Here is a 24,954-nt window from a genome sequence, read left to right as displayed (position 1 = left end):
GGGACCAGAGACAGGAACAGGTCAACATGGAGAAAAGGGACGTTGACCACAATGTCCATTCCTCGGCCTTTTTGTCTCAAGGAATGTGAGGGGTTGTTTTCGTCTGTTGTGGGGCTTTCTTGTTGTTGTTTTGAGATTCTAGTACTATCATCCTTTGCCCATTCCAGTTAAAATGGGATCCGTCTTGGGAAGTGCTAGGACACATCGCTGAGCAGCGAGGGCCGTTGCTAGGAACCAGGGCCCCGGGGGGCATGCGGTCTCCGGGTTGCATGTCCCGTTTACTGTTCCATGTCCATGGCACCTGTTTTCCCTAAAACACACATGTTTCCCACAATGGAGTAATGACATCAAAGTGGTATCTTAGAAGGAAAGAGAGACAAAACCACTTTAGGAATGGCCTCAAGGGAAAGCTGTTAAAAAAAAAAAAAATTCACAGTTTGGAACTTTCCATGTTAGGGCATCACAAACACTGGAAAAGGGTCCAAGGCAGATGTGAAGTGCGCACACACACACACACACAGGCACACACGCACGGACACGCATGCGGAGGGCAGCGCGGCCCCAGGACGCGTGCTGGTACCTGCTCCGCGCCCGCGAAAGCATGGTAGAAGCAGGACACGTACGTCATGATGGCTCTTTCGTCCGGTTTGGGGGTGTTGACAATGTCTGAGGGAGGGAAAAACAGCACAGAAAACACACACACACACACACACACACACACACACACACACACACGAAGAGGGGAAGCCAAGTTGAATGAGAGAAGGACAAGTGGTCACACCCACAGGTTCCCTGGCTCTGGGACATCCCGAGCCTCGGACAGCCCCGAGATGGTGCAGGAGCGGAATGATTTGAAACTTCCTTTCCTAAATGACCAAACTGAGAGCTTTTCCCTCCCTCACCTTTGACGGGCTTTTAAAAGTGCAGACAAGGCAGACTGGCCTGTGTGGCTCAGTGGTTGAGCATCCACCTGTGTATGAACCAGGAGGTCATGGTTCTATCCTGTCAGGGCTCATGCCCGGGTTGTGGGCTTGATCCTCAGTGTGGGGCGTGCAGGAGGCAGCCGATCCATGATTCCTTCTCATCACTGATGTTCCTATCTCTCTTTCCCTCGCTCTTCCTCTCTGAAATCAATACAAATATGTTTTTAAAAGATAAACGTGCAGACAAGGCGTGAATGTGGGCGCCGTGTGCTGTGGTCAGAATCGGAGTGAGTGGCCGCTCATTGCCACACGGTTTGACCAGGTCAGGCCCTCCGTCACTTGTGCTCAGAGGGACGGGGGTATCCCTGTGACATGCTGGGAGGCACAGCAGAGTCCCTGCCCATCTCTGCACCACACCATCCACTCCACACCCCTACAACTTAGCCCGCTCTGCTCTGTGACCCGCCTGCTGCTGGAGAATGAAATTCACCAGACAAGCATGTCGGGTGATGCCTCCACACACACACCACGCCAGTTACACAAATCGCCACGGGCCACAACACAACGGAAGAGAAGGGTGTACGTGGCTGGCACACCCCACAGCTCTCGCCAGCCTTTGTTTGAGCTGCTGAATTAACCACCAGGAAGAGAGGAAACAGAACCTCGGCGATGCCAGGTTTGCTGACTCGATTTTCAACTTTAACCTGAGCTCAGCCCGGCCGGCATGGCTCAGTGGCTGAGCTACGACCCATGAACCAGGAGGTCTCGGTTCGATTCCCGGTCAGGGCACATGCCTGGATTGTGGGCTCCATCCCCAGTGTGGGGTGTGCAGGAGGCAGCCAATCAATGACTCTCATCATTGATGTTTCTATCTCTCTCTTCCTCTCCCTTCCTCTCTGAAATCAATAAAAATGTATTTAAAAAAAAAAGAACGAGAGAAAGAAACAGATCAGTCACTGGACAGATGAAGTTGAAAAGACACCTGGTGATTCCCTCACATGAAACTTAGAACCACCTGGTCCCCGGGTTTGCAGAGGGGACCGACAGAGAGGACGAGGGGCTGTGTCACAGGATGGAATCTTCCGGAAAACAACCACGAACGACGGCATGCCGGTGCACAGACAGAAAGCAGGTGCCAAAGAAAACGGCACTAAAAAAAAAAAAAGACACAACTTCCACGTCGGGGCCGGATGGGCCTCCTTCCTCAGAGGAGGGGGAGGAAAGAGAATGACGATGGGAAGAGATGAAGACACAGAAGGTGAGGGTGGCGGTGACCGACTCTCCGTCCTCACCTTCTGGGCGCCCGCGAACGCGTGATAGTAACAGGAGACGTAAGTCATTAGGGCGCGCTCGTCGGGCCGGGCCGTGTCTACCACATCTGCGCGGAGAGAACAGGGTTAACTGCCGCCTCTGGGGGCCAAAGCCGGGGGCCTTCCCTGCACCCCACGCACTCACGTCGCGGACACGGGCTCAGATCAAAGACGTCACCCCTGTAAAGGCACTCCCCGATACGTGTCTGAGAACTGCCCTCGGAAATGAAGGGATTGCCGAGGGCAAGGACACCGGCTCAGAGCCGGTCATGCCCACAGCCTGCCTTCGGCCTGATTCCACAGGGCACATATAGCGATGGCTCCGAGACTCCCTCGCTGTGCCCGGGGCGGCCGGGGTCAGAGACCCTCCTGCAGGTGCATGCAGAACAGGCACACCCACACACCTAAAGCGGGGGCCAAACTTGAGAGGTTTGTGGCAGAAAGACAACCCCACCTGCGTGGCTCAGTGGCTGAGCGTCGACCTATGAACCAGGAGGTCTCGGTTCCATTCCCGGTCAGTTCACAGGCCCGGGTTGTGGGCTCGATCCCCAGTGTGGGGCATGCAGGAGGCAGCCAATCTATGATTCTCTCTCATCATTGATGTTTCTCTCTCCCTCACCCTCTCCCTTCCTCTCTGACATCAATAAAAACACATTTTTTAAAAATATAACAATAAAAGCATGAAGACGATAAGATGAGGCGTTTCTGCAGCTTGTACCGCAGGTGACAGTTCCAATGAGCCCCCAGAAAATTCCCACGTGGGGGGCAGAGACCAATACACAGCAGGAGGTCCGGCCAACGGCAGCCGGCAGGCTGAGTGAGCTGGGCAGGGGGCCAGGGCACAAGAGGACAATGCGAGTGGCAGGAATAAGAGAAGTGAAGTCCGAGGGTCAGCGGCAGAGACATGAAGGCTAACGTGGGGGCTTGGCTGGGCGGCGGGCTCATCAGAGCGTCGCCACACGCCTGGCAGTCAGAAGATTCCCATGAGAAATGACTCTACCAAGAAAAGAATATCGTTTTTGGAGAATTTCCACAAAACCATTCAGAAAGAGGAGAGAAGTGACGGGAGACGGGGTGTACCACAGGGAGGAGGAGATGAACAGCGGGCTAGCATCCCAGCGGCTGCAAAGGATGCACCGAATGGCGATGTGCCCCGACCAGGGCTCAGAGACCGAGGAGAAACTCAGGAACAAGAAGACTGACAGCAGGCCAGAGGACGGTGAGCCTGGCTGCCCTTGACTGTGGACAGTAGGGAGGCACGAGAGAACTGGAAGAGGAATGTACCAAATGGAAACAGTTTTTTCCTCCCTTTCGTATCTTAGTGTGTTTTTTTTTTTTTTTTTAATATATTTGTTTTGATTTCAGAGAGAAAGGGAGAGGGAGAGAGATGGAAACATCAACGATGAAAGAGAATCATCCTGCACTCCCCCTACCAAAGATGGAGCCCACAACCTGGGCACGTGTTCTTGACGGGGAATCAAGCCCTGGATCCTTTGGTCCATGGGACGACGCTCAATCCACTGAGCTACACCAGCCGGGCAGTATCTTAGCTCTTAATCCAATGAGTAAACGCTGGGTGGATGTTACCGTATGGACAGGTCAAAGGAGAGGCCGCACAAATGCAAACTTAGAGAGGAGAGGTGGAGGAAAGGGAAAAGAATCTTTCTCTGATGCTGTATTGACTTTCTCCCTCGAAAGACTTTGGAGAAACCAGAAGTAGAATTAACACCTACAATTCAGGGGCTTGATGAATGGTTAAATTAATAAATAGGTAAAACTGGAATCTGAATGGAAAGATCGATGTTTCGTCTCCTCAAAAGATATGTGCAGTCCTCCCCCTCTCCCCCCGGTTCCTGGCAATGTGACCTTATTTGAAAGCAGGGTCTTTGCAGATGTCCCATTAAGCTGAGGTCCTTACAGCAGGGGTGGGGAACCTCCGGCCCGCGGGCCACATAAGGCCCAAGAAATCATTTGGTCTGGCCCTGCCAAGGCGGCAGGATGAGTTCATGAAATGTCTGACTACATGCCACAGGCTAATTTTTTATTTTATTTTATTGATTATGGTCTCACATAATTGTCCTTATCCCCCCATTCCCATCCCAAACCCCTCTCTAGATATGCCCCCCCTCCCCCGAGGCAGGCTAATTTTTAAGTGGATCATTTTGTATGGCCCACGAATGATGTTAGAAATATCCAAATGGCTTCTTGGCAGGAGAAGGTCCCCCACCCCTGCCTTACAGAGAGGAAAGAGACAGACACAGAGGGAAGATGGCCACTGAGGGACAGAGACTGCGGCGATGCCACCCCAGCTTCCCCCCGGGGGGAGGCCTGGGCGAGGTGGGTCCTCTCCTGGGGGGGGAGCGTGGCCCTTGGCTTTGACGAGAGCCTACAGAACCGTCAGCGAAGACAGTCCTGCTGTGCTAAGCCGCCCTGATCCTGGTAATCTGTTACAGCAGCCGTAACTCAATCACCAAAGAGGAGGAGAGATAGAAGATTGACTGTAATCAAGTTCTTTGCTTTTCCCAAAAGTGCAAATAGTGGGAGCAATGGGCCATCGGGGAATAATATTCAAGACGAACATGGTAACACAGGCTCCTTGAGTTCACGAACCTTAACGCTAAGCCCGCCTACAGATCTCAGCACACCCCTCGGTAGCCAGGGTCTCGCTCACAGGAAATGCTCAGTACGTGTGCTGAGCGATGCGGGAGTCATGAGGAAGTGGGATGAATGAATGAATGAATGAATGAATGAATGAATGAATCTGTGCTTTAAGCGGCGTGCCGTGGGTACGACTCTCGGGTTCATCGCATAGGAAGGGCGCAAAAGGCATCTGAAACCGTTCCCGTGTGAAGGATGCTGAACCGCAAAGCCCTTCGCTCTTTCCGGTCTAGCCAAGCAACATTGAACTTGGGCTAATTACAAGTGGGACGAGGAAACTCCAGAGGTGCAATCTACTGATTCAATGCCTTCTAGTAGGAGGGAAGATCTTTTGCCTTGGGGAGTCTTAAGCACAAGAAGATTTCTTTACTACAGTTGTCTCTACAAAGTAAGAAAATCTACGTTGTTAAAAAACTAAACTAGGCCCTAACCGGTTTGGCTCGGTGGATAGAGCATCGGCCTGTGGACTGAAGGGTCTCAGGTTCAATTCCGGTCAAGGGCATGTACCTTGGTTGTGGCACACCCCTAGTAGGGGGTGTGTAGGAGGCAGCTGATCAATGTTTCTCTCACATTGATGCTTCTAAGTTTCTATCCCTCTCCCTTCCTTTCTGTAAAAAACAAACAAACAAACAAAAAAAACACTAAAATAGGACGTTTTTCTTTGAAAATCAAAAACCAAAGCATCCTCTTGACCAGCTCCTTTCACCGTAGTTTTGCTGTCTTTTCACACGTGGAATTTTAAAAAATAATTTGTGAACAAGCTTCACATGAAATCCTCTAATACTGACTGAGGAACCCTAAGGGCTCCTGATGAAACCTGGCGGTCAAGTTCTACAGATCCCGGGGCGTGGCCACTGCCCACGCAGCCCCCAGATGGCAGCCGCCCGGCAGGTCACACGGCCTCTCACCTTCCGCATCCAGCATTTTGGGGATGTCCAGATGCTTCTCCGCGATCTCCATGGCCAGGTTGATGTTTCCTACTGGGTCATCCTGCAGGGGGGACGGCACGTGCACATTTTTAAAGATGTGTTTTTGAACATTTAGGGAAATGATTAAAAAAAAAACCCAAACAATCCATGCCCAATGCAATGCATGACACGGAGGCTCTGCGGGCGGGAGGGACGTGGGCAGGCGTGTCCCCTGGGCAGGATCTGGAAGGTACCCACGGAGAATGAGCCCAGCATCCTTGTTTTAAATGTGCGAAAGCACAGGGCTGAGGGGCAGAAAGCCTGCTCTCCGGTGAGCAGCTATCATGGACGAACGGAACTCGGTCTATCCGCTCATTTTGCAAATTAATTGTTTTAAAAAAAGGTTAATTGGAAAATTTAGACACTGTCTGTAGGTTAGAAACATTTTAAAAGCTCAGGGATAAAATAGACACTTTGAAAAAATGAGCACTCTGGTGGATAATTCCCTTAGGCGACCTTCTATTACGGTAGTGTGGGCCCAGTCTCAGGAGGGCGGGGAGCAGGTGACAGCTGGCACGGGCATGCCAGCCAGGACACCAACAACCTTGCACGCCACACAGGTGAGGCCCCATGCAGAGGGGCGACTTCCCAGACACAGCCACGGGGTATGAAGCGGCCCTGCTGGGCGTGGAGTGGGGGCGCCCCATCCTAAACTCTAAACCTCACAGAGCAACTGTCCCCCAAGAGGCGGGCAGGCCCGGGTTCTTCCCCCCAGCACAGGTCACATTTTTTAACTTCTTTGTGTGCGGACTGAGTTTGCCGACCTTGTTCAGCTTGGAGTAGTCGATGAGGTCGGGCCGGTGCCGGTGGATGAGCGCACAGAGTCCCAGGCCATCCTTCCAGCTGCGTCACATGGAAAGGAACAGGACACGAGTCAATGTGAGCGGAGAAGGCAGCAGGGTCTGCACGGCCGGACCTTCAGGCCGAGTGCCCCAGCGCTCAATGTCTGACTTATCGCACCCAAGGCCTCAGAGCTCGGCTCCCTCCCCTCCCAGCCACCTGTGTCCCTTCCTCGAATGCCAGTCTTCTTTCCGGAGTCCCCACAGACTGCCACCCCGTGGTGCCCACTTCCCATGTTCAGCTCCGGGCCCATCTTGCCTGCCCCTCCACCCCCTGTTGCCTCCTGGGCTGGTTCTGTGCTGGGAGCACCGGGAGGGACCAGGAGAAAGACAGCTGGCGCCTCTGTCCCTGTCCTCCTGCCCTCTTCCTCCAGACTCTTCTGGACCAGATGGCCCACTGAGCCATGAAATGCCTAGCACACACGTTCCTCCGAGGGTCCTCACACTCCTAAAAGGCCACTCTTGGTCCCAAATACCCTCTGTCTTTTCATCATAAAGCAATTTCTTAAATATACTTTTATTTATTTCAGAGAGGAAGGGAGGGAGGGAGGGAGGGAGGGAGGGAGAAACATCAGTGATGAGAGAGAACCATTGATCGGCTGCCTCCTGCACGTCCCCAACTAGGGATCAAGCCTGCAACCTGGAATGTGTCCTGCAGGGGAATCGAACCGTGACCTCCTGGTTCAGAGGTTGATGCTCAGCCACTGAACCATGACAGCCGGGCTCCTACTTCACTTAAATTGCAGCACACGAAGCTGACTCAGGAGCAGAAGGACCAGGTGTGGCCAGGCCCCGGGATCTCAGACCTGCTGTGGTCTCTCCTCCCCACTGAGGAGCCATCCTGTGGGGTGGCCATCTCCCAGGTGGGGTGCAGGCCCGGGAGGGCGGCTTCTCACCCCCCAATTCCTGAAGGCCCCGTCTGGCGCCACAAGCCACTCGCTCACATACAGAGCTGTGTTACCAGCATCCCTCGTCCGAGTCACACGGTTTCCCTGGGAAACCCTTAACCTATAGCCATCGCCCTGCTACAAACATGAATGCCCTCGGCGAGAGGCGCAAACACGGGTGCAGACACACGCACACACACGGCACCCCCCCTGGGGCTCCCCACGCTCGCCTGGTATGGAAGTTCTGGATGTTGACATTTCGGTAAGGAGCGGTTTTCCGCTGACACCACAGCAGCAGGCCTTCCTTGGCAGAGGTTTCTGGAAGGACAGCCAAGAGGAGTGTCCCCACGTCACTCGCCCAAACTGCGGGCTCCCTCCCAGGGGCCATCGCGTCTGGGCTCGAGGACAGAGATGGGGGCTGTGCCTGCTGACGCTTAGGAACTCAAAGCGGGCAGGGCGGTGTGGCTACGGATTATGACGTCACACAGGTAAAACCAGACTGACTCCGGGCCCTGGGGACTCTCGCCTTGCTGTGAAAACTGTCTAAGCATGCGCAGTGTATGACGCCATGCACCTGTCGTCCACCTCATGTATGATTTATGTTCTTAGGGTAGGGGTGTTGAACTCAATCAGAGAAGGGGCAAAAATCTAAAATCCAGCCTAAATCGCGGGCCGAATGGTTTACTGAACAGTCATAAACTGACAATGTCATAAACTGACAGCGGAGTGCAGTGATGACAGCGCGGTGCGGGCCACATTGCAAGGCCTGGCGGGCTGGATTTGGCCCGCGGGCCTTGTGTTTGACACATGTGTCTTAGGGGAACGAAATTCAGAGGCCACCTGTCCCAAATGTGCACCCTTACCTAGAGGTTTTATACCGAAGGTTTTTATCAGTCAGCTTCAAGTTCAGCCATTTGAGTTTTGACCAAGTTAACCCCCCCACCCCCACTCCCCCACCTCCACACCATAGACTGCCCTCACCAACAGCTATATTCATGTCTCACACCCATTTCTTGGGAGAGGCCCACCATTCTGTTAAAGGGACCTGGCTCCTTAGAGAATTCCGGGGCGGCCTGGCCAGTGTGGCTCAGCTGGTTGGAGCGTCCACCCGTACCCCAAAGGGTCCCAAGGTCCTTCCTTCAATCACGTAGATGGCTGTTGAATTTCAGAACACCAGATTCAAACTTTTAACGTGTAAGCGCCGCTTACTAAGCGCTTTGATTTTAACCTCAGTCTTTACCTTCAACTGAAATGTCCTGAATGGCGAAGCGGAGGATGATGGTCCAGATCATGCCCAGCGTCATCTTCACGTTGCCGTCCACGATTTCTTTAGAGGGAAGAAAAGCCAACAACAGACAAGTGTGAAGATAACACCACCAGCCGAAACCCGTTTGGCTCCATGGATAGAGCGTCAGTCTGCGGACTCAAGGGTCCCAGGTTCGATTCCGGTCAAGGGCATGTACATTAGTTGCGGGCACATCCCTGGTAGGGGGTGTGCAGAAGGCAGCTGATCGATGATTCTCTCTCATCGATGTTTCTAGCTCTCTATCCCTCTCCCTTCCTCTCTATGAAAAATCAATAAAATATATATTAAAATAAAGATACCGCCATCAGACCCTGCAGTGTTCCTGTAAGTTATGGCTTCAGATCTACTGGAAAAAATACACATGGGAAGGCCAGCTTACGTTTCCATAGGTGTTGAGGTGTGTCTGGTTAAAAACTGTTAACCAAACGTCTCCTGTTTAAACGAATTCTGAGTTAATAACAAGCACAAAGCATACCTATGCGTAATCATGGAAAGCAATGCATGAGCTTCCAAAGTTTAAAGGTGAGATGAGCTAAAGTTCTAAATATACTCCTGCCCTTTTTCCTCTGGGGGAAAGGGGGGGGGGGGTACATTCCAAGGACCCAGTGGATGCCTGAAACTGAGTGCTGACCCCTACACATCACACCCTTTTCAGGTAGCGGATGCACTTTCTCTGTGGTGTATCTGAGTTGCCAGCACCACCACACTCACGCGTCTGGGCTGTGACTAAGGGTGACTCGAACCCAAGGACCCGAGAACCACTGGGCTAGGTGACTGACAGGGGAGGGGGGGGGGGGAAGCACAGACAGCGTGGAGATGAGGGACAAAAGGATGATTCCCATCCCAGAATGGGGTGGGACACAGCAAGACTCACCACACTACTCAGAACGCTGTCTACTGTAAAATGTATGTATCGCTGCCCAGCTCACCTTCCGCCCCAATGGACACCAGCTTCACGCCTTTGCTGGCGATGTAATCCAAGGCTTTGTTGACGTTGGCGATTTTGTGGAAGCGCATTTTTCCTCGGTCGGGTTTGGGCAGCCTTTCCCCTGTCGGACGAAAACCCGTCAGTGTAGACAGAGAAAGCAACACCCCCGACGCAGAACGAAAAAGCCCCAACATTCAGCCCGGCAGGTGTGGCTCAGGGGTTGATCGTGGACCTATGAACCAGGAGGTCAGGGTTCGATTCCCGCTCAGGGCACAGGCCCAGGTTGTGGGCTCGATCCCCAGTAGGGAGCGTGCAGGAGGCAGCCGGTCAATTATTTTCTCCTATCATTGATGTTTCTCTCTCTCTCTCTTTTCCTCTCTGTAATCAATGAAAATATTTTTTTTTTAAAGAGAGAGAAGAGGGCAGCATGGTGGGCCGCCATATACATGTCACTTTTTCTTCTACTTCGTCACGAGGTGGGTGATATGAACACTCCCCTAACGTGTCAGTTGTGAACAGAGCCCACTCCCTTTTTGAACAGAAACACAGGCCGCCTGCCCTTCCAGGGCTTTCCTTCCCAACAGCACCGCCTTCTGGTCCAGCGGGTTAGGAGGGAAGGTGCGCTGAAGCCTCTGTCAACCTGGGCCACGCCTGCTGTCATGCAGGTGCATGCACACGCGGAAGCATGCACACGCAGACGCACGCACACGATGACGCACGCACACGTACGAGTGGACGCACGCGGACGCAGGCACGCACGCGGACGCACGCACGCACGCGGACGCAGGCACGCACGCGGACGCACGCACGCACGCGGACGCACGCACGCACGCGGACGCAGTCGCCCATGCGCACGCGCTGCGTGGGGCGGGGCACCCACAGACCTGAGATGACCTCCAGCAGCAGCATGAGCTTCAGGCCGTTCCTGAAGTCCTCCTCGATGTTCTCGATCTGGGTGCCAGCTTTCCGCAGGTGCGAGTTGCACCAGGCCGTGAAGGTCTGCAAGAGAGCACGGCTCAGCACCGGCGCGGGGCCCCCGGGCCACGTGCGGCCGATCTAACCAATGTGCCGGCTCACCGGGGCACGCGCTCCCGGGATACACGTGCGATCAATCATAGCACACTGGGGCCCACAGCCCCCCACGGGGAACACGTGCCGTCAACACGGGCCTAGTCTCCACGGGAACACGTGCGGCTCAACCAGGCCCACGCTCCACGGGAACCACGTGGGGCTCAGCCATGTGCACGCTCCACGGGGAACACGTGCGGCTCAGCCATGTGCACGCTCCACGGGGAACACGTGCGGCTCAGCACGGGCCCACCCTCCACGGGGAACACGTGCAGCTCAGCCATGTGCACGCTCCACGGGGAACACGTGCGGCTCAGCACGGGCCCATGCTCCATGGGAGTACGTGCGGTTCAGCACGGGCGCACCCTCCACGGGAAACACGTGCAGCTCGCACGGCAGAGACTGCACGGGGACCAGGTGTGGCCTCTCACGCGTGCGGAGGGGTCTAAGGCTGGCGCTCCTTGGGCATCAAACAGAACGTGGTGCAAACTGATGACTCGAGACGCGAGGGCAAGGTCTTAGTGAAATGGCCTCTTTGCTATAATAGAACCAACACCTTTCCCTGGGTGCACCAGCCTGAGGGCTTTCGCCTTCAGTTTGAAAAAGAAACCTCCTTTCTGAAAACCTTTTGTGTCTTAGGGAACGTGAACGAAATCAGGATGCACTTGGCATACACAACAAACACCCGCCTGCCTGCAAAATGGGTAAATAAATCGTGTGTACACCCTGCTTAGATGTCATGGTTCGGTTCCCAGTCAAGGGCACCTGCCCGGATTGCAGGCTCGATGCCCAGTGTGGGGCGTGCGGGAGGCAGCCGATCCAGGATTCTTTCTCATCACTGATGTTTCTCTCTCTCCCTTTCTCTCTGAAATCAATAAAATATATATTTTTAAATTAGTATCAGTGACAACAATAACCTCCTCCTGGCACAGACCTGGACGGCTGGACAGTTAGTCACGGCCCTGCCCTGAGGGCTTGGGGTCTGGTCAGGTTTCCTCCATCTTCAGGGGAGAGGCAGACCGCACACGAAGCGGCATCCAAAGTCATTCTGTTTATTTTTCAAGTGTCTTTTAACTTGGCTCCCACTTGGGCACCATCTCCTGCCAGAACCAGATTAGAAACCCTCCTGGCAGCTGCGGGCTAAGAATGCACACTGTCCCCGGGTCTCACAGCAGCTGCTGGGCCCGGGAACAAAGTGCCCACGGGCGACACGGGGCGGAGGCACACCAACAGCCCAGCGAGAGGCGGAACACGGACCTATCTCCAAAGCAGGCTGTTCCAGGGGCGACCACAGCGGACGGTTTCCATAAAAATGAATTTTTTCTGGGTAATAAAGAGGATTTTCAAATCTGACAAGAGTCTCTTATTGCAAGACAAATGTGATGGCATTACATTCAAGGGCCACAAGAAAACAGAGACATTTTTTGGATTTGCAACAATAAAATTCCCCCCGACAGGCTACACTGATCTTTACTTTCCCTAAACCACAAGCAAAGCCGAAACCGGTTTGGCTCAGTGGATAGAGCATCAGCCTGCGGACTGAGGGGTCCCAGGTTTGATTCCGGTCAAGAGCATGTACCTTGGCTGCGGGCACATCCCCAGTAGGGGGTGTGCAAGAGGCAGCTCATCGATGACTCTTTCTCATCGATGTTTCTAACTCTCTATCTCCCTTCCTCTCTGTACAAAATCAATAAAATATCTTTAAAAAAGAAATGGAGTCAAACAGGAGGTATGCACATAGGAGAGAGTTAATTCTAAGGATCTTGCATGTGCCGCCTTCCATGACCAGAGGTTTTGGGCGTCCATCTGGGGCCCAAATGTTCTAGAAACTGTCATAAGTTTCTCACGCCATGGGGAGCAGCCCTTTCGTTCCCGCCCACAAAGCCCTGCTTAGCCTCTCAGATCCTTCGAGATAACAGCTCCCTTTAGCAGTCCCTCAAAACCTGAAGCCTGGCTCTGTGGCCAGCTCCGTGTCGGGTGTGGACAAACCAGTCACCTCCCCTGTAGCGTCTCTCTTCCCCAGAGGGCTGCACTATTTTTAAAAAAAAATACGTTTTGTTCTTATTTCAAAGAGAACCATCAATGATGAGAGAGAAGCATGGATCATCTGTCTCCTGCATGCCCCCTACTGGGGATTGAGCCCGCAATCCAGGCATGTGCCCTTGACCAGGAATCGAACCGTGACTTCCTGGTTCCTAGGTCAACGCTCAACCACTGAGCCACACTAGCCAGGCCCAATTCTGCCTTCTTCACTCTCATGCCACCTGAAGAGCCCAGCACCAGCAGGTGCACCTCAATTCACATATTCAGACTCGGTGCCCATTCAACTCTTCCACGCTTCACATTTAAACAGTAACAATTCCCGCCGAAACCGGTTTGGCTCAGTGGATAGAGCGTCGGCCTGCCAACTGAAAGGTCCCAGGTTCGATTCCGGTCAAGGGCATGCACCTTGGTTGCGGGCACATCCCCAGTAGGGGGTGTGCAAGAGGCAGCTGATCGATGATTCTCTCTCATCGATGTTTCTAGCTCTCTATCCCTCTCCCTTCCTCTCTGTAAAAAAAATCAATAAAGTATATATATTAAAAAATAAATAAAAATAAACAGTAACAATTCCCATCATTGCTTCACTGAGACCTCATCAGGACCAAACCACTGCTTTCCATGCAAAGACAAAGTAAGGAAGGAGGCACCCCATTCCTGGCAGTTCACCCCAACAAGTTCTGCCTGCACGCAGGATTTCAGATCTCTCCCTACCAGTGTCAGGGTGCCCAACAGCCTCAAGATAAGGGGCATGAAGGCCACCAACATCGCCAGCAGCAGGTGCCTGGGACCCCGTGGCATCATAAGAATGTGTTAGATAGCACCTTCTTGGTCAGACTTTCTGGGACAGATCAGAGAGAACATCGATCAGATTTTTTATTTAATTTAATTTTTTTAAAGTATGTTCTTACTGATTTTTAGAGAGAGAGGGAGGATACAGGGATAGAAACATCAATGAGAGAGAAAGACATAATCAATCCGCTGCCTCCTGCATGCCCCCTACTGGGGATCGAGCCCACAACCCGGACATGTGCCCTGAACAGGAATCACACCAAGTGACCTCTTAGTTCCTGGATCAACACGCAACCACTGAGCCACACTGGCCGGCCCAATCAGATGTTTCAAATTGAAAAGAAATTTTTAAAAAAGGTGGAAGAGCTAAAAATCTGTACCTGCTCAAGTTTCAGGCTTTTAAAAAGGATTATTGCCATGTCAACCTTAACTACAGAACCTTAAGTGTTCCAGAGGACTCTCTGGGTAATCTTGGCCAAAAACAGAGCAACCTTGTGAGAAAGAAAAGGCAACCTCGGGGCTGAGGGCGTCTAAAAATAGGACGGGGCCCCGGGCTGGGCCGTAGGCGAGCAGGTTAGAGACAGCTGGGGCCGAGGCCGCGGGTCTGTTTTCACTCAGAGATGCCAGGCCAGGAATGTCAGGCTCCGGCTGCCCCGGGCTCAGGGACCAACTGCCTTTAGTTCCCGAGCTGTTTGGGAAACATAAAGAAAAGTGAAATTCTGAGGCTGCCTGACAGGAGCGGGGGAAAATGCTTCTCGGGGGTTTTAACAGCTGGACGTAGCCCAGCTCACTCTGGTTTAAGGAATGGCCTCTTGGATATGTGGCATCTAATCCCTAACTCCCAGAAAGCGTGGAGCAGATTGAAGCTGTGGGCTTTGGAAAGAAGAAATGGCTAATGAGGATATATATATATATATATATATATATATATATATATACACATATATGTATAATCTATGATATCAAAAGGGTAATATGCTAATTAACCTATACATACACATACATATATACATATATATGTGTATATCCTATAATAATAAAAGGGTAATATGCTAGACTATACATACACATATATATGTACCTATATATGTATATATATATATTCTATAATAATAAAAGGGTAATATGCTAATTAGCCTGGACATCCTTCTGGAAGACCTTCCGGACAAAGCTGGGGCTGTGAGGGAAGCCTGGGTCCCGGGTGCCAGAGAGAAGCTGGTGCCGGCTGCCAGAGGGAAGGAAGGCCTATTAGTGCACGAATTGCATGCATCAGGCCTCCAATATATAGGTAGGTAGGTAGGTAGGTAGGTAGGTAGGTAGGTAGATGATAGATAGATAGATAGATAGATAGATAGATTTAGATAGATATAAATATATAGATTTCTTTTTTTATTTATTTCAGAGAGAAAGGTAAAGGGAGAGAGAGAGAAATAGACACATCAATGGTGAGAATCGTGGATCGGCTGCCTCCTGCACGCCCCCTATTGGGGATGGAGCCTGCAACCCGGGCCTGTGCCCTGACTGGGAATCAAACCGTGACCTCCTGGTTCCTGGGTGGACGCTCCACCCCTGAGCCACGCCAGCTAGGCCCACTGGGATTGTGAACTAAGGAAATGTATTGCCCATGTCTGTTTTTCATGTTTATGTCATGATTTTACCTTGAAGAATTATCTCCCCCTGCCTTAACATAACTCACTTTATTAAGCACTCAGGCCGGTGTGCAGGTGAGAGAGAGAAACATGGCACCGGTTTAGAGCCCTTTTTCTACAAAGAGGCCCAGCCCCAAACTGGTGTGGCTCAGTGGATAGAGTGTTGGTCTACGGACTGAAGGATCTCGGGTTCGATTCTGGTCAGGGGCATGTACCTTGGTTGAGGGCGCGTCCCCAGAGGTGGGGGGGGGGGGGTGCAGAAGGCAGCTGATCAATGTTTCTAACTCTCTATCCATCTCCATTTTCTCTCTGTAGGAAATCAATAAAATATCTTTTACATTTTTTTAAATAAATAAATAAATATAAAGAGGCCCAAGATTCAAATAAGCTAAAATGTTTACTATTCCGTCTAACTTTATCGATTTTGATGAAGACACATAGTAATGGGTACACAAGAATGACACACAGAACTAACCGGAGTCTATCGCTAGTGGATCTTAAATTACAGTGTGCCCTCTCATCCCGTGGAAAAGACAACTGTCTTCGGTCTCGGCTTACCGCATTCCTTTTCCATGGCACACGCTCCGTCTAAGCTCCCACCTGTGTCCCCGTGTTCCCTCTTACATGGGTCTCCATAAATAATACTGCGTTTGGGCTGAATTATTTAAAATTGCTCTCGGTTTCATAGAGACCCTACATTGATCTAGAAGCTAGTGGTTTGCCATCTGTTCCTGTCCTCCTTGCTCAGGAAAATATTCTACAATCATCTCATTACCCCTCTCAGGAGTCCTTATTACTTATCCTCCTAATTATTTTTAATATTTTTTTAAATTTATTTCAGATTGAAAAAGAGAGGAAGAGGGAGAGAGAGAAACATCCATGATGAGAGAGCATCGCGGATCGGCTGCCTCCTGCACGCGCCCTCCAGGGGATTGAGTCTGCAACCCGGGCATGTGCCCTGACCGGGAATCGAACCCTGACCTCCTGGCTCATAAGTTGACGTTCAACCACTGAGCCACGCAGGCCAGGCTCATCCTCCTAATTCTTACTTTTCAGCTGCAATTACTCATCCTGACATCTCTGTGACCCGCGGGCAGAGCGAGGCGAGGCGAGGCAGCAAGGGCATCGGACATTTCTCTGAGCCACTGACAGCTCAGGCTAGTTTGCAACCCAGGCGGTCTCTACCTTAATTCCAAGGGCAGTTTTGAAACTCTTGACACAAAATCTTAATTATAAAAAATATGTTTAACAGCCTGGCCGGCAGGGCTCAGTGGTTGAGTGTCAACCTATGATCCAGGAGGTCACGGTTCGATTCCCAGTCAAGGGCACAGGCCCGGGTTGCAGGCTCCATCCCCAGTGTGGGGCGTGCAGGAGGCAGCCGATCAATGATTCCCAATCATCATTGATCTCTCTCTCTCTCTCTCTCTATCTCTCTCTATCTCTCTACTTCTATCTCTATCTCTCTACCTCTATCTCTATCTCTCTACCTCTATCTCTCTCTCTACCTCTAACTCTATCTCTCTACCTCTATCTCTCTCTATCTCTATATCTCTCTCCCCCTTCCCCTGTGAAATCAATAAAAATATATTTTTTTAAAAAAGATAACAGCACTCTCTTCTAAAGAACAGTTCATGATCTTGATGAAACTCTCCATTTTAACTATTAAATGGGGGAGAGGGGGAAAGAGTTAAGATTAGAAGTAGGCAGATTCCTCGCCAACTATTTTAAGGCTGCAAGCATATGTGAAACGAACCAATCACGCATCTTCGGAATCCATCGGAGCCATTTCCGCTCTACAAGGTGAAAAATAAAGTAAAATCACGGGCAGCCCGAGAGCCACAAGGAAGCCCTCGGAGCCGGGTCCCCGGAGCCCCGCGGTGCCCGATGGGGCCACAGACAAGAGCCGCGGGGTCCCACCTGCAGCCCCCAGGCTGGCACCGGGGAGGAGCATTCCTGGGAGGACTCTCGGGTAAGCAAGCCTGTGAGCCTCCCCGCAAACAGCCGCGCGGACGGCCGATCCTGAGCTGCGCTTCCCAGAATAGCCTGTTCCCTTGGAGCCGGGAGCTATGCGCACGGAGGGCTCTGTGACGGGCAGGCCCAGCTGCCGCTCGGTTTGGGCGGCGGCAACAGTCACTGGGCTTTCACCAGTCTCTTCTTTAAAAAAAAAAAAAAAAAAAGTTTTTTTTTCTTTTTTAATATATTTTATTGATTTTTTACAGAGAGGAAGGGAGAGGGGTAGAGAGCTATTGTAGAAACGTCGACAAGAGAGAAACATCGATCAGCTGCCTCTTGCACACCCCCCCACCGGGGATGTGCCGGCAACCAAGGTCCATGCCCTTGACCGGAATCGAACCCGGGACCCTTCAGTCCGCAGGCCAATGCTCCATCCACTGAGCCAAACCGGTTTCGGCAAAAAAAAAAAAAAAAAAAAAAAAAAAAAAAGTTTTTATTTTATTGATTTCAGAGAGAGAGAGAGAGAGAAACATTAATGATGAGAAAGAAACATGGATTGGCTGTCTCCAGCATGCCCCAGACTGGGGATGGAGCCCACAACCTGGGCATGTGCCCTGGTTGGGAATCGAACCGTGACCTCCTGGTTCGTGGGTCGACGCTCATCCACTGAGCCACACCGGCCGGGCCCGTCATTCTCTTCTCGAGGATGAAATCAAGCTTAAAGAAAGGCACACGGGTGTCTCCCAGCCCCAGGCCAGCCCGGGCCCGCGACTGGGGAAGCCGCTAGGACTACACAGACAGTGAACTAAGTTTTCTTTAGTTCAAGTTCATCATCCCGTTACTGTTTTCAGGGACCCAAATCCATGGCTGCCTCCACAGAGGGATAAAGCATCATTAACAACAAACGGCTCTCAGCTCCACGCCCCTTTCTCTTTCCAATGTTTCCGATCTTTCCAAAAATCGGGACTTTTTTTTATAACGCCACGGGACACGGGAAAATTTGTTAGAAATCAGGACTGTCCCGCCAACACCTGGGCGATCTGGTCTCCTTATGCTAAGGGCGTCCCTTCCGCTTTCTTAGACAAAAGAGCTTTCTTCCCACAGTTCTCCTGTTTGCCTGACATCCTGGAATTAGTTACCTGCGTGGGGGAATTAGTTATCTAATTCCAGTTGGGAGGGCAGTTGGGGGGGGACTAGGCCTTCAGGAGAGGGCAGTTGGGGGGGACTAGGCCTGCAGGGGTGGGCAGTTGGGGGGAACCAGGCATGCAGGGGAGGGCAGTTGGGGGGAACCAGGCATGCAGGGGAGGGCAGTTGGGGGGGACCAGGCCTTCAGGGAAGGGCAGTTGGGGGGGACCAGACCTGCAGGGAAGGGCAGTTGCGGGGGGTGGGGGGACCAGGCCTGCAGGGGAGGCAGTTTGGGGTGATCAGGCGGCAGGGAGAGGGCAGTTAGGGGCAATCGGGCTGGCAGGAAGGGCAGTTAGGGGTTACTGTCTTGGGAAGGTCACCTTTAAATATCGGCAAATTCCTTACTGCTGCTTCTGCGTGCAGCTGACCGTGGCTAGGGGTCTCTGCCCTTCCGCATTGCCTGTCCACGCCTCAGTCTCAGACTCCATCAAGCAAGCTGGATCAGTCCCGTCCCAGCTCCGTGACTCGTTCTCCCCAACACTCAAAATACTGAGACGGAACATTTTTGAAAACCTTACAACGAAACACCTATATGCCAATAATAATAAAGCGGTTCATTCCTTTAATTTTTATAAATGGTCAAATATTGGGGGGGGGGGGGGGAAGAAAGCCGAAACCAGTTTGGCTCAGTGGATAGAGCATCGGCCGGCAGACTGAAGGGTCCCAGGTTCGATTCCGGTCAAGGGCATGGACCTTGGTTGCAGGCACATCCCCACTGCTGGGTGTGCAGGAGGCAGCTGATCGACGTTTCTCTTTCATCGATGTTTCTGACTCTCTATCCCTCTCTTCCTCTCTGTAAAAAAATCAATAAAATATATATGTAAAAAAAAAAAAAGAAAAGAAAAGAAAAGAAAGAAAGAAACCTATGGTGGGGTTACATGCTCCATTCAGCTCGTGAGGATGAAAGAAACCGGACTTTTGTCCGGGTCCTGACACACTGTCCCTGGTCTCGCTCAGGAAAGCCAGCAATGGCCGTCCCAGGGGAGGAGGGTTCACAGCGCAGGCCTGGGCACCAACCGCCCATCATTCCTGGCAGCTGTTAGCTTCCGGCGGAACATAATTTATCCAACAGATACCCCATGTCCCACGGGGCCAAGACCCCGGGGTGCGCTTCCAGCAAGTAAACCCACTCAAACCCCACATCCAGGCTGGCGGGTGAGCGTCAGAGGGACAGCCAGCGGGTATTTCTCCAGAAGGAAAGCAGACACATCCTGACAGCTCAGTGGTTCCAAGTCATCTATCTACTAGAGCACATGTGTCAAACACAAGGCCCGCGGGCCAAATCCAGCCCGCCAGGCCTTGCAATGTGGCCCGCACCGCGCTGTCATCACTGCACTCCGCTGTCAGTTTATGACATTGTCAGTTTATGACTGTTCAGTAAACCATTCGGCCCGCGATTTAGGCTGGATTTTAGATTTTGGCCCCTTCTCTGATTGAGTTCGACACCCCTATTAGAGGCATGTTTCACCCGGCCGGCGTGGCTCCGTGGCAGAGCATTGACCTAGGAGCCAGGAGGTCAGGGTTCGATTCCCGGTTAGGCCACATGCCTGGATTGCGAGCTGGATCCCTGGTGTGGGGCGTGCAGGAGGCAGCCAATAGATGGTTCTCTCTCATCATGGATGTTTCTATCCCTCTCCCTCTCCCTTCCTCTCAAAAAATAAAAATAAAAAAAATAGGTGAAACTGTCCCTAGTTTCTGATCTAGAAAACTGTGGGGAGGGAAGGAGTGTGTGTGTGTGTATCACACAGATACATGTGTGTGCAAACATGTTCCCCGATGTCGGCAGAGAGACCAATCTCTGGTCCCACGATGCTCTTCCGTTGAGATGTGTGGAGCGCCGCAGCCAGCCCACGGCACCTCCTCTCTGCTCTCTGTTCTTTCTGGAAGGATCCGGGCTGTTCCCAGGGAGACGGGGACACTCCAGACTGTGCTCCAGCGCTCTCTCATCCTCTCCTCTGCTCGGCTCGGCCGCGCCCACCCCTGCAGCTCCGGGTCTGTGGGTGTCCCGGCTGCACCGCGGCAGAGCCTCTGACAGCTCCTGAAGCTGCTGTTGTTCACCGAGCTTCCAGCCCAGGGCTCTGTTCCTCCCTCAGCCCACACTCACGGAGCATCTCACTGGGGGCTCGAGCTCCTTCCTTGCTAATGGCGGCCTGGGGGGAGGGCATCCCCGGGAGCGGGCGACAGTCAGAGGGCAACTCTCCGTGTCCTAGAACTCCTGCACCTGTGACGGCCTTTACCTGCCTGCATCCCTGCCTGCCCATCCATAACTGTCTCTGGACATGGAGGGCTGCCTGAGACCCCCGGCCCTCCTTCTCACCATGCCCACATGGACACAAGACGTGCCCCTCACCACTACAGGTCACTGCCCTGCACCTGGTGACATATCCCGGAGACACCTAGCTCTCGCCGGGCCAGTGTGGCTCAATGGTTGGGCATCGACCTATGAACCAGGAGATCATGGTTCGATTCCCACTCAGAGCACATGCCTGGGTTGTGGGGCTCAATCCCCAGCAGGGGGCATGCAGAAGGCAGCCGATCAATGATTCTCTCTCATCATTGATGTTGCTCTCTCTCTCTCCCTGTCTCTCCCTTCCTCTCTGAAATCAATACAAATATAATTTAAAAATAAGCTGAAACCGGTGTGGCTCAGTGGATAGAGCGTCGGCCTGAGGACTGAAAGGTCCCAGGTTCGATTCCGGTCAAGGGCATGTACCTTGGTTGCGGGCACATCCCCAGTGGGGGGTGTGCAGGAGGCAGCTGATGGATGTTTCTCTCTCATCGATGTTTCTAACTCTCTATCCCTCTCTCTTCCTCTCTGTAAAAAATCAATAAAATATATTAAAAAATAAAAACAATACATAGCGCTCCATCCAGACACTGTCTCCGGCGCACAAACAGCCTCCCCTCATTGGCTGTCTCTCCTGGTCAATGCCGCTGTCTTGAGCGTGAAGTCCGGGCGCGCGCAGGGTGAGATCATATCTGCCTAATTGGGTTTATACCACCGCCTGCCCGGGAACAACACCGGCTTATTTAATACGTTCCCTAATCCCTCCTGATCGCTCGCAAATGGGTGACTTCCTCACAGCCTCTGGCCCGTGTGTGTGGGGCCCCCGGCAGGGCCCTCACCCACTCCGGTCTCTCCCGCAAACCATCCGGGCACCACAGGGACGCGGCTCTTCGGAGCTCAGAACCTGCGGAGTTCTGCTCCGCGTGGACGGTGAGGTCCACACTGGCTCCGCCCTCTCGGACCCCTACATCCTGGCCCACTGACCCATCCACGATTTTCTCTCAAACTTGAAGCAGCATCCTTTTTCTTTTTCTTTTTTTTTTTTAATATATTTTATTGTTTTTTTATAGAGAGGAAGGGAGAGGGATAGAGAGTTAGAAACATTGATGAGAGAGAAACATCCATCAGCTGCCTCCTGCACACCCCCCACTGGGGATGTGCCCGCAACCAAGGTACATGCCCTTGACCGGAATCAAACCTGGGACCCTTCAGTCCGCAGGCTGACGCTCTATCCACTGAGCCAAACTGGTTTCGGCATGCATCTTTTTAAAAAATGTATTTTTGTTGATTTTGGAGAGGAAGAGAGAGAGAGAGAGAGGGGGAGAGAGAGAGAGAGAGAGAGAAACATCAATGAGGAGAGAGAATCCTGGATCGGCTGCCTCCGGCACGCCCTCTCCTGGAGATCGAGCCTGCAACCTGGGCATGTGCCCTGACCGGGAATCGAACCATGACCTCCTGGTTCGTAGGTCAATGTTCAACCATGGAGACTCGTCAGTGGGCCGAAGCTGCATCTTTAGCTTCAGGGGAGCCTGTTTCTCTTCGCACCCCTCCACCGCACCCCTCCACCATATCTTAAATTAGCAGACACATCCAGACACAGCTGCTTCCCTCGTCCCTTCGGGAGGGGGAGGGGGTCCCGGGAAATCATGGATGTGAGGTGAGGGCGCTTGGAGCACGCTAACTGGTTACATAAACACATGATCGCCCTGGCTGGCTCTGCTCAGGGGCTAGAGCATCAGCCTACGGACTGAAGGGTCCCAGGTTCAACCCCAGTCAAGGGCCCATGCCCGGGGTGTGGGCTCAATCCCCAGGGTGGGGCGTGCAGGAGGCAGCCCATTGGTGATTTTCTCTCTCATCATCGATGTTTCTCTCTCTCTCTCTCTCTCCCCTTCTCCCTTCCTCTCTGAAATCAATACAAATATATTTTTAAACGGTGGGTATGCAGAACCTCAGTTTCTTTAGGAATGATGAAAGCTGATCAGAATTCTCAATGTGGAACACAGGAAGGGACCCTCATGCTTCCTACAACGGGCAGAGGCGCTGACCCATCCTCTAGCCGACCACATATTAAGAATGCAAGCCCTTGCCCTAGCTGGTGTGGCTCAATGGATAGAACCTCAGCCTGTGGACTCAAGGGTTCCAGGTTCCATTCCGGTCAAGGGCATGTGCCTTGGTTGCGGGCACATCCCCAGTGGGGAGCGTGCAGGAGGCAGCTGATGGATGTTTCTCTCTCATCCAATGTTTCTAACAATCTATCCCTCTCTCTTCCTCTCTGTGAAAAATCAATAAAATATATTTATTAAAAAAAAAAAAAAAAAAGAATGCAAGCTCCTTTGTGTGTGGAAACCCAAGCCGCTTCCTTACAAGGCCCGCGCCGGCCTCCGGACGGGCCATCGCCCTGCGCGGGGAGATAGCGCGCATACTCGGCATTGCTGTCCCGACCAGTCACCTCGGGATCAGGCCGCAGTGCGACGAGGGGCTGAACGGGGTCCTCAGGTTCCAGGGCAAGCTTGCTTCCCAACTCCGGAGCTCTGGAAGCTTCTAAAGCAGGGGTCTTCAAACTACGGCCCGCGGGCCACATGCGGCCCGCAGAGGAGTCTGATCCGGCCCGCCAGGTTTTTTGGGCAGCGAGCGCAGCCGAGGTGTTACAGTAGGAATTAGTAGTTCATATAGTCCGGCCCTCCAGCTCTCTGAGGGACCGTGATCTGGCCCCCACTTTAAAAAGTTTGAGGACCCCTGTTCTAAAGCCCCATGCAAAGAGCTTCGCTGGTGGGAATACAGACATTCTGCCCCCCCCCCCCCCCCGGTTGCTAAACAACCCTGAGAGAGAAGGGGAGGGGGTGCTGGGCAACGCTGGGCCTCCCTGGGACGGAGGCCACGTCGCCCGCATGTCCCGCTTTTGGGGGAAGGGACTCGCTTCTCCACAGCGTCGAGAGCAAGGACCACGGGACCCAGACATCGCACTTCTGGGTGCAAAACCAACAAGATGGAAAGCACAGTCGTAAAGAGATGCCTGCACACCCCTGTTCACCACCGCGTTACGTATTCACGAGGGACAAAGAGCGGGAGCAAGCCAGGCGCCCCTCGACGGACAGGAGGATGAACAGAATGTGGTCTCGCCACACCATGGACTATGACTCAGCCTTCCCCAGGAGGGAAACTCCACCACACGCCACTACGTGGGTGATCTTTGAAAACATCCTTTCTTTTTTTTAATTGATTTTTTTACAGAGAGGTAAGGAGAGGGATAGAGAGTCAGAAACATGGATGAGAGAGAAACATCGATCAGCTGCCTCCCGCACCCCCCCCCCCCCACTGGGGATGTGCCCGCAACCAAGGTCCATGCCTTTGACCGGAATTGAACCTGGGACCCTTGAGTCCACAGGCCGACGCTCTATCCACTGAGCAACACCGGTTTTGACAGATCTTTGAAAACATTCTGCTCGGTCACGTAAGCCAGTCGCAGCAGGTTAAATACTGCAAGGCCCCATGTACGGAGCACACCTGGAGGGGCTCACTCACAGGCCCGGGAAGCACAGTGGTCACTGCCAGAGCTGGGACAGGGGAGAATGGACAGCTACGGGCTCGTGGGCACAAAGTTGAGTTTAGCAAGATAAACCGAGTTTGGGAAGCGGTTACCCCACAGAATGAATGTGCTTAATACGAGTGAGCCGTGCCCTTGGCAATGGTTAAGATGGTACATTTTGTTGTATGAATTTACCACAATTTAAAAAAAAAAATCTATCGTCCGCCGAAACCGGTTTGGCTCAGTGGATAGAGCGTCGGCCTGCGGACTGAAAGGTCCCGGGTTCGATTCCTGTCAAGAGCATGTACCTTGGTTGTGGGCACATCCCCGGTGGGGGGTGTGCAGGAGGCAGCTGATCGATGATTCTCTCTCATCGATGTTTTTGGCTTTCTATCCCTCTCCTTTCCTCTCTGTAAAAAATCAATAAAAATATATATTTTTTAAAAATGTGATGAAAGTATTAAAAAAAAAAAAATCTATTGCCCAGCCACATGGATCCGTCGTTGAGCGTTGACCTATGAACCAGGAGGTCAGGGTTGGATTCCTTGGTCAGGGCACAGGCCCGGGTTGCAGGCTCCATCCCCAGGGTGGGGCGTGCAGAAGGCACCGATCCATGATTCTCTCTCATCATTGAT

The 24,954-nt window shown here is 52.5% G+C and overlaps 1 protein-coding gene across 1 annotated transcript in view; it reads right to left on the bottom strand.

Moving 5' to 3' along the window:
* ACTN2 (actinin alpha 2) overlaps window positions 1-24,954 on the bottom strand; it is a 40,700-nt gene that overhangs the window by 12,831 nt on the left and 2,915 nt on the right. The window contains exons 2-8 of the mRNA XM_084868688.1: window positions 10,704-10,818; window positions 9,821-9,940; window positions 8,826-8,912; window positions 7,816-7,903; window positions 6,624-6,702; window positions 5,800-5,881; window positions 581-666 (exon numbers count right to left, since the gene is read on the bottom strand). Coding sequence (XP_084724814.1) covers window positions 581-666; window positions 5,800-5,881; window positions 6,624-6,702; window positions 7,816-7,903; window positions 8,826-8,912; window positions 9,821-9,940; window positions 10,704-10,818 — 657 coding nt within the window. The remainder of the gene's footprint in view (window positions 1-580; window positions 667-5,799; window positions 5,882-6,623; window positions 6,703-7,815; window positions 7,904-8,825; window positions 8,913-9,820; window positions 9,941-10,703; window positions 10,819-24,954) is intronic.

This window comes from Pipistrellus hanaki (genome assembly GCF_964339955.1).
Source record: "Pipistrellus hanaki genome assembly, chromosome: 20".
Taxonomy (NCBI): domain Eukaryota; kingdom Metazoa; phylum Chordata; class Mammalia; order Chiroptera; family Vespertilionidae; genus Pipistrellus; species Pipistrellus hanaki.
The sequence above is the reverse complement of the archived record's forward strand: the minus strand, read 5'-3'. Positions and strand labels throughout refer to the sequence as shown.